The 16,827-nt window shown below is 34.7% G+C and overlaps 1 protein-coding gene across 1 annotated transcript; it reads left to right on the top strand.

The window, feature by feature from the left end:
• Positions 1-1,636: 1,636 nt before the first annotated feature.
• LOC110634753 (EG45-like domain containing protein) lies at positions 1,637-2,996 on the top strand. Its single transcript, XM_021783896.2, has 3 exons — positions 1,637-1,816; positions 1,906-2,182; positions 2,741-2,996. The coding sequence occupies exons 1-3, from the start codon at positions 1,708-1,710 to the stop codon at positions 2,745-2,747; spliced, it is 393 nt and encodes a 130-aa protein (XP_021639588.2). The 5' UTR covers positions 1,637-1,707; the 3' UTR covers positions 2,748-2,996.
• Positions 2,997-16,827: the final 13,831 nt, after the last annotated feature.

The following is a 16,827-nucleotide window of genomic DNA, read 5'->3' as shown; positions in this document are numbered from 1 at the left end:
CCATATGTCAGTAATAATTGTTTTCATACTAGTAAGGTTTATTAGACTCAACCTAATCAAAGAACAGATCAAAGCAGAGGATTAAAGGTTTAGTTAACTTGTATAATATTAAATAAATATTAATTATATTATAAATTAATAATTTCTTTAAAAATTATAACAATTTAGATTATAACTTAGTTTGATAGAATATATAAATATTAAATAAAATAATTTTAGTTAAATTATACTATATAAATATTTTCTAAATAATGTAAAGTTTAAATAATAATATTTTATAATAAAATATTTAGATTAAAATGTCACACTAATAATTTATTCATATCAATAAAAATAAATATTAACAAATTAAAATTTTATAAAAAAAATAAATAGAGAAATTTTATGCTATTTTTAACTTAAAAATAAAAAAAAATAAATGCAATATAAATGAAATTAATAGAAGAAAATTAAAAATATTTTATACTAAATTTATTTGTGTGTATATACATATATTATACATGTGTAAGTGTATTTGGAATGGTATAAAGCTTTAAATGAGAGAAAAGGATACAAATCAAGGAGGAATAACGACGGTTGTTGGAATAAGTCCCGCGTCAGTAGTTTACAAGAAAATTAAAAAGCATATTGGTAAATCAAGTTAATGAAGAGCCCAATTTTAAATCTAATTCAGCATGTAACCTGCCAGTTTGATATTTATCCTCTTGGATCCATAATTCTTAGAGGAATAGGAGAGCAGTGGGTGAACAAGATAAAGAAACAAAGAAGGGATAAGAAGAAAATCAAAAGCGAAGTATGGAGGGCTGCATTGTGAGATAGAGAAAGGGAAAAGGGAAAGGGAAAATGAGGTGAGAAGGAAAAAAGTTTGCTTTCATACCTAGGATTAAAATGATAATGTATTATGTAGAGGATAAATCAGTTCGATTTTGTTAATTTAAATATTTTATTAAATTAACTAAATCAAAAAAAGTCGATTTTTTTTTAATATTTACTAATTGAAATTGAACTAAATTCTCAAAAAAAAAAAAATCAATAAAAAAACCAAAGTTAAATGATTCATTTTGATTAATTATTTATAACCAACTATTGTTCACCCTTAGAATTCCCATATCCACTAATACTATGTTTGCATGCCAACATTTGAAATATGGGATTTGAATTTAATTATGGTATAAATTATTAGTAAATTATGAATTTTAAATAACATCATTTTTCTTGTTAACTAAAACTTTTTGTAGTGAATTTAAAATAACACTATTTTATAAATTATTTTCAATTCACACTAAGAAAATTCTAATTAATCGAACAAAACATATACTTTTTATCAAATTCAAGTCCCAAATTTCAAATTCTTTCATTCAAACAAAAGGCAAACCATTTATTTTTATATCACAAAGCAACAGAAATGTAATCATTGATGGAGCCAGTTCAATATGAACTCTGTTTCCACTTTCCATTTTCCATACTACGCATTCTAAGCAGGAATATATTTTTATTTTCCGTTTCCATGAAGCTGCTTGGAAAAGGCTTGGAAGACTCGTCAGTCAACGCTATTAGTCCATAATAAGAAAAGGGGTTTGCTTCTTTACTAAGACAGCCATGAAGACTGGATAACTCAATTGCTTGGGTCTTCCTACCATATACAAATTATGTATAAATGAGGAGAGACTAGGGGTTAATTTGGCGCAACAAACTTGACCAAGAGAAATGGGCATTGAGATGAGAGTTTTTCTAATGGTAGGCATGGTTTTATGCCTTGTCTCCATTGCACATGCCGCACAAGGGACTGCCGTTTGGTACAAACCTCCTTATACGCGTAAGTATACATCTCATATCCGTTTTGATATTACATATATTATCAACAGAAATTATTATTATTAAGTTGATGTTTGGCTTTTGTGGAAGCATCAAAGTGCTATGGGAATCAAAATAATGGAGCAATGGTTGCTGGTGTAAGTGATAAACTGTGGAATAATGGAGCAGCATGTGGAAAAATGTATAGAGTGAGATGCATAGGAGGGGCAAACCTTGCACCTCACCCTTGCAAACAAGGTACCAGCGTTGTAGTTAAAATTGTCGATTATTGTCAAAGAGGCTGCACTGGAGATATTAATCTCTCTAGAGATGCCTTCGCTCAAATTGCTGATGTTGATGCCGGCATTGTTAAAGTTCAATATGACCAGTAAGCCCAACTCCTTCTTTGCTTCTAACTCTTTAACTATGCTATATAGTTTTCTCTATATTTTTTTTCCAAAAAAAAAAAAGACAAATAAGCGGGTTGGGTATGGAATGAAAGTGAAACAAATCTGCAAATTTGGTTCCAGTTGATTCGAATTAATTATTCATCAAATTGTTATATAAAAAGATTTTTTAAATCAATTTATAGTTATAATCATTTCATATTAAAATATATTTTTTTAGTTAAAATTCAAATTGGTTGAATTATTCTAAACATGTCAACTTTGAGTTGAGTCATACAAGTCATTCAGATTAATTCAATTTATTTACAGTTTTGTATGAGTTAAAAAGGATTACCAATCACTTTAAATCATGGGGGTTGATATCAAAATTTGCCACCTCCACTAAAAATTTATTATTTATTATGCTGAGTCAGATAAACCTAAGAAATGAATTTAATATAATATATGAAAATTAAGAATAAAATGATTTAGGTAGCTTAATTATGAATTCTTTCTTTTTCAAAACATTTTGCTAACCCTGTTTTTCCCCTGATGTGCAGGGCTTGAAGCTTGGAATAGAATTTTTCGAAGGCAAACTGCTTAAGTAGCATAGAATAAGAAACAGATGATGATGAAGCTTGTCTAGTGTGAAAATCATATATATGAGAATAATAATTTTAAAGTATTAAATTAATGGGACTCTTATCATATATCTTTTGGTTTTTCAATCAAGTACTCATGGATAAGCAATGACTAGCTCTTGCGACTACCATTATGTGTTGGTCTTGCTATATAATAGTAATTTAATTCATAAAACTGGAATTTATTTTAATAATTGTTTTAATTTTCTTGCTATACAGCTATGTGTTGGGATGGTGGGGAGCATCTATTATTATTTTTATAATCTGGACAAAAAATAGTGAACTTAAATTGATTATATCACTAGCCAGATCTACTTGTAAGATTAATGAATAATAAGGATTTCGTATCGGTTTTTCATCATTAAAGTTTAAACATTATCAAAACAAGCATGCACCAAAATGCTTAAAGAAATGGAGTAGTAAGTATTATTTTCTTTTCCACAATGATTAGATGCTCCTTTTAAAATTTAAAGTAAAAAAAATTGGAACGTCTTTAATGTTATTATTATGATGAGGCTTGAATTTTAATTAAATATATTTTTTGTGAGTATGAACTAGATTCGATCCAAAAAAATTTGCAATGTGATCAATAAGCATTTTTTTAAAAATATCTTCATTTTTTTTTCCTTTTTCCATACTATATGAGAGAATATGTATGACTATTTTACCAATAAGCACAATGATCCATAGTAGATTATGTGGAAAAAGATAGATTATTATTGTAAATCTTAGATAGATTTGGAGAGACATTTTTCTAATTTGAGTGGGAGAAATATTCCTCAATAGGATAGAGGAATATTTTCTATATAGAGTAGAACTTTTATTTTAGTGTTATTCTTAAATTAAGTGGGACTTTTAACTAGACTAGGATTGAGAGAATTAACACCATAAATAAGAGAATGGTGGAAAGGTTATTTGGCTTAACCCATGGAGAGTGGTTTTCATCCTATGGAGTTAGGCTGTCGTCCATTATAGAGAAGAGCTTTGCCAATTACTGAGGATTTACCTTTGCCTATTATTGAATGGGCTCTTAACCATGCAGTCTCATGGAAGGAAAGAGCTTTCGCCCTAAGGTGAAGAAATGACATAATCCAAGAGAATGAGATTATTGTCCATTATAGTTGAATACACCCTTTGTGGTGTAACAGTTATAATAGTAAATATATTAAGTTATGCCTAAAGGAGACTGAGAACACTAACAAATGTATTTGCTATGAGCAGTTTATAGTGATTGATTTCTTAGGTGCAATTGGGTTAATGGGTGGTATAGGTTGAGCTTGTAATTGATGATTATATTTATTGACGATAATGGAAGATGGCATGGCCATGGAGGTAGCCTTATGTGAAAAGGGTGAACCATGTAAATATTATTGTTTTGCGTGTTTGCTTTATTTCTTTATAGTTTACACACTTATGTGATTCATAACAACTAGTATCAAAGTATGGGGATCATCTTGGTGGGTTTGGTTAAAGGTGGAGTTGCTGCGACATGTAGAAAGTCGCACAAGCAACAATGGCGATGCTGGAGAGTTGAAATTAAGGTGGAGCTTTTAATGCAAAATCAATAAAGTTGATAATGTGAAGATTTTTTGAAGAAAGAAGCAAGTTACACCCAAGATGAAGATTAAAGAGTTGAAGATTTGAAGGGTTTAAGCTCAAGCATAGAGATTTGATGATTTGATGATACCTAAGAATTCGAGGTATGCAATGATTGATGGATTTTGAGTCAAGGTGGAGATTGTTAGAATTATGACTCAAAATCTTAGTGGGATTTAAATAAACCTTTTCCTAATTTGAGTGGGAGAAATATTATGGAGGAATATTTACTATATAGAGTAAAACTTTTATTTTAGTGTTATTTTAAATTGAGTGAGACTCTTAATTAGATTAGAATTGAGAGAATTAACACTATAAATAGGATAATGATGGAATGGTTTTTTGGCTTAGCCCATGGAGAGTAGCTTTTAGCCTATAGAGTGGGGCTGTCATCCATTGTAGTGAAGAGCTTTGCTAATTGTAGAGGATGTAGCTCTACCAATTAATGAAGGGGCTCCTACCCATTGCAGTCTCATGGAAGGAAAGAGACTTTGGCCTAAGGTGGGAAAAGGATATAATCCAAGAGAATGAGATTATTATCCATTATAGCTGAAAATACCCTTTGTGGTGTAGTAGTTGTTATAGTAAATATATTAGGTTATATCTAGAAGAGACTGAGAAAACTAACTAATGTATTTAGTCGGTAATGCTAAGAAGAAATAGAAAAGAAAAAATCTAAAAAGCTTAAAAATTTTACTTACGAAAAGTTTTTGTCTGTAATTACCAACAAATCGCTTTTTATAGGTAATATTACGGAGAAAATAAAAAATAAAATTTGAAAATAAATACCTACAACAATTTTTTGTCAGTAATTACCAACAAACCATATTTAGTTGGTAATACTAAGAAAAAAATGGAAAAGAAAAATTTTAAAAGCTCAAAAATATTACCTACGAAAAGCTTTCGTCGGTAATTACCAATGAAATCGCTTTTCGTAGGTAATATTAAGGAGAAAATAAAAGATATAATTTAAAAAAATAGCAAAGAAAATTTTTCATTGGTAATTACCAATAAGTTGTATTTAGTCAGTAATACTAAGAAAAAAATAGAAAAGAAAAATTTTAAAAAGCTCAAAAAATTTTACCTATGAAAAGTTTTCATCGGTAATTATCAACAAAATCACTTTTTGTAGGTAATATTAAGGAGAAAATAAAAAGTAAAATTTTAAAATAAATACCTATGAAAATTTTTGTCGGTAATTACTAACGAATTATATTTAGAAGGTAATATTAAGAAGAAAATAGAAAAGAAAAATTTTAAAAAGCTCAAAAAATTTTACCTAAGAAAAGTTTTCGTCGATAATTATCAACGAAATCGATTTTTGTATGTAATATTAAGGAGAAAATGAAATATAAAATTTAAAAAAAAAACCTACGAAAATTTTTCGTCAGTAATTACCAACGAACCTTATTTAGTCAGTAATACTGAGATGGAAATAGAAAAGAAAAATTTTTAAAAGCTAAAAAAATTTTACCTACGAAAAGTTTTCATCAGTAATTACCAACAAAATCGATTTTCGTAGGTAATATTAAGGGAAAAATAAAAAAAATAAAATTTTAAAAAAATAGTTACGATAATTTTTCGTTGGTAATTACCAACGAACCATATTTAGTCTATAATAAAATAGAAAAGAAAAATTTTAAAAAGCTCAAAAAATTTTACCTACGAAAAGTTTTCGTCGGTAATTACAAACGAAATTGCTTTTCGTATGTAATATTAAGGAGAAAATAAAAAAAAAATTTTAAAATAAATAGCTAGGAAAAATTTTCTTCAGTAATTACCAATGAACCATATTTAGTTAGTAATTCGTCAATAAATCACAAAAAATGAAATTCTCATATTGTTTGTGAATAGATAAGAGGAGAGCGAGTTTGTCTATAAAAGGAAAACCACTCCCCAATATAGGCAATTGTGGCATTGCTACTATGTGAGGCCTACTTTGGCGTCCACCAGTAATTTTTTTTGAAGTCAATTAAGTCTAAAAAAATTAAAAATTAATTTTGCATTTAAATTAAAATAATTAATTATTAATATTTAATTTAAAAATAATTAAAATTTTAAAAATTAGAAATAAATTAAATTGAAAATTTTAAATAAAATTAAATTTAAAATTAAATTAAAATTAAATTTAAAAATTTAAAAGTTAATTTAAATTAAAAATTAAATTAAAAAATAGAAAATTAAATAAAAAATATGAAATAAAAATTAGCTACAAAAATTTGTTGTCGTCAGTAATTATCAACGAAAAATGTTGTAGGTAAATAGTCAATAATTTATAAAAGTAAAATCTCCCACGAAATTACCTACAAAAAAAATTCTAATTTACCTACGAAAGAGTTCATTGGTAAATCTAGCGGCAATATTTTTTTTGCCGGTAAAAATTACCTACGCTAGTATTTGTGGACAAAAAAATTTCATCGATAATTCATTGGTAATTACTGATTACCAACGAAATATAAGCATATTTGGTCGATAATTTTCGTAGCTATTTTTTTAATTTCTTGCAATGTTAAAAATACAAAAGACTGGTGAGGTGACTCTGGAAGGTGGCAGACCTGGTCGGAGCTCTATCTGAACACTACTATGGTGGCTGCTGTTGTGGCGACTGCTGATCTCCAGTACCTACGCGATGGAAAACCAACACGCTAAGCATAACGCTTAGTGGTGCATAATTTATAATAACAATAACTAAACAATTTAAATAATAATTCTATATATGGCAAATTTTATAATGTCTAGGTATTTTACATTTTCATTTCACTTTGGAAATAATTTAAGTTATCGAGATCTTTTCTATTCACTTATTGTATATTCAATGTTAATTAATTATTATCAGTGCCCAAGAAACCTATAACAGACTATAAAAGCTGGATACACGGGAGTATACGGGTTAGACAACCATATGTCTATCCTGTATATATCTGTCAGGCATGAGACTCGCTGTTAGGCACGAGGCATGCTGTCAGGCTTGTAAAGCCAGAAATAAAGTAGGCATAATGGTCAGTAAGTAGGCATATAGCCTGTAGAACAATCATACTAGACATATATTATTAGTTCATAATTTTCTTGGTAGGCAATACTGCTATCTGTAGTTCCTAATCGGTATATTAATAGATCCAAACTAAATAAATAAGTCTAGGTATACTATGGGCAATTACACACTATTACATATTTATTTGAATGTTCATATCACTTTATAGTGGAAAATAGGTCCCACATACCTCTTTCATGTGGTTTAGTGTTTAATAGCTTGTTAGGGTTAAATTCCCTACTATAAGATAAGTTATCTCATGGACCTTTCTTTAGTTTCAGTTTTTGTGTCTCACTTTTACCTATCCACTTGATCAGTTTGCAGCCACTGTTTGGCCACACTTCCTTCATGGAAGTTGTTCCCCTATGTCTTATCTTTATTTTTCTTTTTGAGTCATGTCAATTTGATTTTTAGAACTCAAGTTATGGTCGGATAACCATAACTGACTCATTTCCAGATTCTAGTTTCTCAACTAGGCAGCTTTTGGACTTATAATTTACCTAATTAATGGAACATGTTGTAGTCACTTATAGGCATGGTGGTCTTCACAGAAAATGTTGCCCTATGTCTTGTGGTCACTTAAAATTTTTAATTATAATTTTTCAACTTTTGTGGAGTTATTTATGGCCAATTAACTGACATGGGCTCATATACCCTGTGCTAATAGGAGCTTAGTTCAGGACAGTGACTGTAGGTCACTTTTTGAGGTTCTTACAGGCATAATTTGAGGAAGGTTTCTAAAACAAAGATGTAGCCCTGTTCTGGGGTTATGACTAAAAGACTATTCTAGGATCAAGTGAAGTTTGGTCAGATTGTAGGTTTTGATACAATGACTTGTTCTAACTATTTAACCTAGTCTCTTGATTTCTGGGTTTTGGTCAAAATACCAATTTTGTAGGTCTGTGTCTTGTGGACATTTTGCCACTAGTTTCATTACATTTGAGTTCTTGTAGACCAAGTTATGGCCATTTTGCCAAACTAGTCGCGTGAGTTTATGTCTAGCAGTTTCTGGGCAACCTAATTCTAGGCAGTTTTGTGACCCAACTTGGGCCAGCAATTTGGTTTGGTTTTTGGCATTTCTGAGTTCAGTGGTCTCCATGAAAATTGTAGCCCTATATCTAAGCTTTCCAATGGTATCAAATTCAAGTCATTTGGACCAGTATAGAGAGAGTTATGACTAAATGAATATGTACTGTTTATTTGGTCATTTTCTGGGCTTTGTGCAGGGCCATCCGAATTTGGGCAGTGTTTAGGTCAAGTTTTTGACAAAATTTAAGCATGGTGTCTGCATGAAAAATGGGCTATTTTGAGTGTAATTTCACCTTCAATTGGCCTCATACCAATTGGAGTCACACATTTTTAGTTATGGTTTCACAAACACACTGGACTCATTAAGTCCCAACCTGCAGAAAAATGACACTCTCAAAAATCAATCTCGTCCAACTTCCTTACTTCAATTTGGATGCATAACACTTCTATAAGCAACAATCTCAACTCAATAGGTCAATTTCAAGCATTTACATAAAGTCCTCAATCATGTACACAAACCCTAGTTTCAAGTTTGAAATTTGCACAAACACTACACATTCAAACTCTCAAACATATCAACTTATCAAACAATCTCATAGAACCATTTTTCATCACTTGAAAGCAACAAATCTCAAGGTTCCATGGCTGCTGAAAATTCAAGTGTCTCTTTCTCTCAAGTTTTCTTTTTAATTTCATGAAATTTATAATTGGCTAAATATGCTTTTCATGTTTAATGAAGAGAAAGAGATGGATTAGTGCACTAACCTTACTTGATCTTCCTAAACTTCAACTTTCTTGCTTCTTACTACTATCAATAGCTTCCTTATAGAGTGGGCTAAATTTTCAATGAAGTGAGCTATGGGTTTTGTGTGGAAGAAGCTTGGGAAATCAAACTTTAAACTTGACAACAATGGAGGAAAGAGGGAGCAGGTGTGCCGGCTCTAAGGGGAAAGAGAGAGAAGAAGTGAAGGAAGAAGATGGAAGTGGGTGGGAGTTTGTCCTCTAGTGTCTATTTATATTTTTATTTTTGTACTTTAAATTTTTAAATGTCATAAGCTTATTTTTCTTTTTCCTTTTCTTTTATTTTCTTCTTCTTTTCTTTCTTTCTAATTCAATTCATAATTTTTAATTCATATTAATTATTTTGATTCTCTAAAATTTTAAATTTAACATTTAGGTTAAAATTTACCTCTAGGGGTGAAATGACCAAAATGCCCTTCATAGTGCATATTGGGTTATTTTTATTATGTTATACCAATTAATAAATTCTCTAAATTTTTATTTTATTTTCTCTAAATTTTTCCTATATTTTCTTAACATTTATTCCATCAATTTATACCTCCTCACTATAGTTTAAGTGTAGTTCCAGACATTCTAACTGTCCAAACAGACATTAGTTGTTGGAATAGCAAAATGTACGGACTACCTATGGTGAGGGCGTTACATAGATTATGTAGAAAAAGATAGATTATTATGGTAAATCCTTGAGAGATTTGGAGACAAATTTTCCTAATTTGAGTGGGAGAAATATTCCTCAATAAGATGGATGAATATTTTTTATATAGAGTAGAACTCTTATTTTAGTATTATGCTTAAATTGAGTAGGACTCATAATTAGACTAGGATTGAGGGAATTAACACTATAAACAAGATAATGGTAGAAAGGTTATTTGGCTTAACCCATGGAGAGAGGCATTCAGCCTATGGAGTGGGGCTGTCGTCCATTGTAGAGAGGAGCTTTGACAATCACTGAGGATTTGGCTTTGCCTGTTAATGAATAGGCCCTTAACCATTGCAGTCTCATGGAAGGAAAGAGTTTTCAGCCTAAGGTGGAGAAATGACATAATCCAAGAGAATGAGATTATTGTCCATTGTAGTTGAATACACCCTTTGTGCTGTAGCAGTTATAATAGTAAATATATTAAGTTATGTCTAAAGGAGACTGAGAGCACTAACAAATGTATTTGCTATGAGTAGTTTGTAGTGAGTGATTTCTTGGGTGCAATTGGGTTAATGGGTGGTATAGGTTGAGCTTGTAATTGATGATTATATTTATTGATGATAATGGATGTCGACACCATATTTTGGCCGATCCCCCGAAATCAATAAACTTTGAAGCCGAACCCCTGCACTGAGTCTCCCTTTGCCAGCCAATCACATTTCTGATCTCTCTTCAAAAGGAATCGAATCAATACTAGGTCCCCATATCATTTAAAGCCTCACTGATCTCTCAAACCAATTGTCAAGTCCCCTGACCAGTCAATTTTATTTCCGATCTCTCTTGTCAAACGAGATTGAACCAACATTAGGCCTTCGTGCCACTAGTCTTATTGCTGATCTCCCTTTTAAAAGTTTGGGGATAATCGTCTGATAAAGTTAAGGTTCCGATCCGGTTTAATGATGATTCCGATCTTAAGTGTTCAAATCAAATTTCCAATTTTAATCAAGTCCCATTTAGCGTTTGTTCTCAGCCGATTTCATGCTTATAGTGTTTTCAGATCTCTTACACTTAGATTAATAATCACTTTTAGTTGTTGTGATATATTCAGACAATCAAGTGCTTATGCAATTCAGATACTTTCCGATCCCATCCATTCATTGAACAAAAAGGGGATTTCATTTCATTTCAAATTAAAATTTATATAAGTCATTCGGCTGGAGGATCACCCCCAGCATGTTCTACATTTTGTTCGCTTCCTCTCTCACCTTCAGCCTTCTCCTCACTATCCTCACCTTCGTCCTGGGGAGCCAGATCCACCATCCAAGAGAAGTCCTCCTCGGGATATTGCTTCCTGAGCTCGGCCAAGAGATCCCCATGAGTGTTCACATAAGCACCAGCCTCCCTCGTCACTGCCTCTTCTTCTTTTGCTTTAAGCTCCTCAGTGAGGCGAGCGACTTCAGCAGCTCGGAGCGCCCAAACCTCTTCAAGAACATAAGCCTGCTCGGCCAGCTTATCCTCGTAAAATTTCATCCGCCCCTCAATTTCAGATATGTAGTTTTGGGCGGACGAAAGTTGAGATCGGAGGGAAGCAGCTTCCTGACCCACCTTCTCGACATCCTGCCTCAAGCGATGAGCCTTCTCCCGGATAATATGTTGATTCACCAGACTCTCCACGCTCAGGCTCATAGTTTGCGTCAGGATATCATCGAGGCTGTTCAGGGTTAGCCTATCTCGATCCTCCCGAAGGCAGATGGAGGACCCCAAGACCTTAGTAAAACCCGGGTTCTCTCGAACCATGCGATTCTTCTCCAGCGAGTGGATCAAGATTTGGGCGCCACGGGAAAGGGTCCTCACAAGTGGTTAAGAAGGACTCCCTTCCGCACTTGAAGCAACTGGAGGAGGTGGTGGCGGCTCTTCTTGACGGGGAGGAGACCAAACCACTTCTACGTCGGGGATCAGCTGTCCCAAGGGTTGAGACGAGCCTCCTTGCATTTCCCTAGGATCATGCCTGGGCGTATGAAGTAGCTCGGCCCACTTCATCTCCCGCACTTTTCGGGAGACCTCTCTTTTCCTCTTTCGGCTCTCTTTAGAAGCCTCGCCGCTCGCCATACCTGCATAAAGAAAAGGTCAGTGAGATCACTAAGGCCCAAAGATCAGAGATGTAGAAAGTACCAAAGCCGAGGTCAGAGAGCTGAAGCCCGCGTTCTTGGCCGGTGACCAGCTGCATAGTCCAATGATGCAGTTTGGCTATCACTGCATCTAAACAAGAGAATTTTTGTCTGGCCGCCTGATCTTTCAGTTCCATCACCATTAGGCCCTCCTCCCTATTCAAGGTGATGCGCTTTGGAAGTAAAGGCCCCTGGTGTAGCCAGCTGCATGGAAAACCCTCAAAGCCGTTCAGAATTTTGCTCCTCAGAATAAAGAAGCAATTCTTCCAATTCTTCAGGGAGGAAGGCAGATCAGTAAAGAGCCCGCAATGTGGCTTCGCTTGAAAGAACCAGTACTCATCGTCCTTTCAGCATGTTAGCCTATGTAGCTAGGCGAATACCTTCGCCGTTGGGCTGAGTCCTTTTGCTCGGCAAAGGCCTCTGAAGGCCACCAGGATCCGCCATGAGTTCGGGTGAACTTGGGCTATGCACACTTGGTGAAATTTCAAAACTTCCTTAAAGAAGTCGTCACGAGGGAACCGCAGCCCGATTTTTAGTTGCTCTTCGTATACCATGATCATATCATTCTCTTCAAAGAAGTGATCGGCTCGAAGATCGCCGTGATACTTAATGAGTTCGTACGAATCGGGCTGAATGTTATACTCTTGACTGAACGACTGCAGGTCGGTTTCTTGAAGGATTGATGGTAGCTCGTCCATGGGAAGGTTTTCTCTCCCTGAAGAATGTGTTTGCCTCGAGGATGCTGCTTGATCGCGGGCTGGAATGGAGGTCCTAGGGGGTTCAGATCGCCCACTTATTCCGATTACCTCTACCTCATCTGACGACCACGAGACCTGAACGGAAAGGGGGCGTGCCGCTCTCTGACCCTCGGCGCCGCTCATTTTCAAAGAAAAGAGGAAATTTAAACTAAAAGAAAGATCAAAACCCTTATTGGAGTGTGATCGGTGTCGGAAGAACTTGAAAAAATGAGAGGATTTTGGAATCGCTCGCGAAAGGCTGAAAATGACATAAGGGAACAACTGGTAGACTCATCCCCTATTTATACTAGTTCGAGCATTTAATGCTCACGGTGTCCCAAGCGGCGCATCGGTTAGCGGGATTCGCCAGCTTTTTTTGACACATCTCACGAATATTCCAGAAATTCCATAATAAAGAGAGATCGGCTAGATAGAGATCGGTGAATCGATATAGATATTTTGAATCGTGGATCGGTTAAAGGCCGTTCAGTTAGGAACAGGATCGGATAAACACATCAGAGATCGGAAAACAGTCAATGCAATAATAATAAAATGATAGTTGTCAAAATAAAATTTTATTTCCGAAAAGGACAGATTATATCATTTGGGCGATCTCTAGAGATCGGATTACATTATAAGTCGGATTACATCATTTGGGCGATCTCTAGAGATCGGATTACATTAAAGGTCTAATTACATCATAGGGGCGATCTTTAGAGATCGGTGGAACATCCTATCTAATAAAGGCCTATGTCAAAGCCTAGTCTCGTGGCTGAATCAAAAGATTTGTTTGGCCATAGACAGCGGATAGACGTACAGCTCAGATGGGGTGATTATGACTCTCATGAGGATGGAGAGTCATCTCCACTGTCATCGATCAGAACCGAGCTGTAATCGGGATGCCCAATGTGGTGAGGAGCCAAATGAACTTCAAGGGGAAGTCACGAATGTTATGGGGAATATTAGTAGTCTTCTCGCCCAAAATCAGTTCGCCGACTATATCGGTCGAACGATTCAAGGTCCTCGATCCAGGATGGCAAATTAGTCCGGTTCTCTCACTGTCATCAAATGAGGTTATCATAATTCTCCGATCATCGGGATCGTAAATTTTCAGTCGAGGAATCAAAAGGACAATCGAGAAAAGATCAAAAGCAACTATCATGGCCGGGATTATTGCCGGAGCGGTTAGAACAGGAAATGTGAGATGGAAAGAAGGGAAAATCAAATGCGGAGGGGTTTCCCGTTGAGGGTATATATATAGGGAAAATTTGAGCATTTATTGCGAGCAGAAAACGAAGCGGATGCCTCAGAAATCGAAGGAATAAATGCTTTGACTGAACCGGACCGGATAAAGGAAAAGACTGGAGTAGGAGAGGTCGGAAAAGGGGAGCCCGGCATGAGAGATAGGAAAAGGATCATGTTAGAAAGATCAGAAGGGAAGGGAGGTCAGAAAATAAAGAGAATAAGACAACTGCAGCTAACTGTCGTCATAATCAGAGCCGAGGTAGTTAAAGCGTTGCAGACGAAATCTCCACCGCACGCCTCAGAATCGCCCACATCGATGAAGCGCGAGTATGTCATGACAAAGGCTTTGTGCGTACCAATCTCCACCGTTGATCTTACTTGTAAGGACGAGCCCGAGGCCCTTGGATTAAAGAAGAAGATGATAAGATCGGTGCCTTTTATTCCCAGCCCTCGGATGGCTCAGGACAAGAAAATTTGAGCCGTCAGATTAGAAGAGAAAAAGGACAAAAATTTCTGAAAAGGATCTCGGCCGTTCATTCTGATTCTCTTTAATTCCCAAGCGTCTAATCATGTCCTTCAAAATCCAAACCTTCCATCTCCCTCAAAATGAATCCTGACCCTTCATGGGGGGCACCCGGTTTCTATAAATACCTGCATAAAAACTGTTCAAAAGGACGGAGAAGAAAAGGGAGGTAATTATAGTGGAAAAGCTCTGAAAATTAATTCAGTTTCGCTACTATGCTATTTTTAAGCTAGAAAGACTTTAGAAACCAGTTTTCTCAAGTATTTTCTTTGAAGAAGTGTTGGACACTGGAACTCCTGATTTCCAGTTTGTTCATTGCTCTGTGATACCCTTTTTTTTTTTAGGTTTTCAGTTATATTTTCACCACCTTTATATCCACATTTGTTTTCTGAGTTCAATCTCATTCATTATCATTCTGGTTCGATCATATGCTAACTAGGCATTCGTCATTTCAAGGCAAGCATTAGTCCCAGACTGTTAGCCCGAAACTCTGCAACATTCGTGACTCCATAGTTAGTTCAATAGGTTCAACTCCCTGCAGGTGAGTGTTTGAACCGTTGCCTTATCCAGTGCTCGTCTTTATTTTCTTTTTATTTATGCACGTAATTTTCATTAAAGTTTGTCTTGTGTCAGAAGGTCCCACTAGGTGGTTATTCTCATGAGTTTATCTTTTGATGCAATAGTTCATGTCATTTATTTATTCTTGGTCTTTTATTTATCTCCCAATACGGGTGTTCAGGTTACGGGTAACGTATAGGTAGTTGGATAAAGTGTTGGTAGCAGTATTTTGACATAAGAGTTTTTTTTTTAAATAAACGTTCGGATAATAAATCAAAGAGTTATGAAGTCGAACCACTAGACTAGCTTGAGAAAATGACTAGGTCAGGTAGAGTGTCGGAATAAAATTGAGTTTCAGAATTAACAAATGAAATAAAGCAAATATTGCCTGCCGGAAGGTATTAGTAAGGCGATCACATAGGGGGTCGGTCAAATTCAGTCTGATGTCCCCTATCTAGTCATGAGGTACCAATGAGTTAAAAGAGGCTTAATTCAGATTCTGGCATCGTCGGATGCCAGAACCCTTAATCTTAGGCTCTTATGATGTGTAGCTGTAATCAAATTTTAAGAGGTCGAAAAAATTCTTATCCAACTCCCATTCAAGTAAAAGAGATCGGAGGAGAGTTCTTATCCGATTCTTAATCCAAAATTTTAATAAATATCTAAAAGAGATCGGAGGAGAGTTCTTATCCGATTCTCAATCAAAATTTTATTAAATATCTAAAAGAGATCGGAGGAGAGTTCTTATCCGATTCTCAATCAAAAATTCTAATAAATATCTAAAAGAGATCGGAGGAGAGTTCTTATCCGATTATCAACAAAAAATTTTAATAAATATTTAAAAGAGATCGGAGGAGAGTTCTTATCCGATTCTCAATCCAAAAACTTTAATAAATATTTAAAGGAGATTGGAGGAGAGTTCTTATCCGATTCTCAACCAAAACTTTAATAAATATTTAAAAGAGATCGAAGGAGAGTTCTTATTCGATTCTCACTAAAAATTCTCATAAATATCTAAAAGAGATCGGAGGAGAGTTCTTATCCGATCTCCAATCGAAATTATAATCTAAGAGAGATCGGAGGAGAGTTCTTATCCAATTCTCAAATCGAATTCTAACAAATATGCAAAGAAATCCCACAAACGAAAACCGCAAATTCACTAAGGTTGTCTCATTTACTTAAGTATCTGGATAATCCGAATTAGTGAAAAATCAAATATTCCTTTTTATCAAAAGGATTAACATTTCCATTCAAACCCCCCTAACTATCGATTCTAATTTATAAAAAACGTAAGGTTAAATCTGCTCACCCTCATTGAGGGACGAGGTGGGGTGCCTAACACCTTCCCCACCCGTTTACGGACCCCGAACCTAGAATCTCTATATTTGAAGTGGTTTCATTTTAATTTGCATTTCACGAATGGTTTTCTTTAATTTCACTCAAAATTAAAGTGGCGACTCTTCACTCTTTCCCACTTAGGTGAGGGTTCGTCCAGGCAACCGCAAAACACCTTACAACAATGGAGGATGGCATGCCCATGGATGTAGCTTTATGTGAAAAGGGTGAACCATGCAAATATTATTGTTTTGCATGTTTGCTTTGTTTCTTTATAGTTTACACACTTCTGTGGTGCACAACAGCTAGTATCAGAGTATGGGGATGATCTTGGTGAGTTTGA

This window comes from Hevea brasiliensis, chromosome 17, assembly GCF_030052815.1.
Source record: "Hevea brasiliensis isolate MT/VB/25A 57/8 chromosome 17, ASM3005281v1, whole genome shotgun sequence".
In the NCBI taxonomy this organism is placed as follows: Eukaryota; Viridiplantae; Streptophyta; class Magnoliopsida; order Malpighiales; family Euphorbiaceae; genus Hevea; species Hevea brasiliensis.
This window is presented reverse-complemented; position numbering and strand designations above follow the sequence as displayed.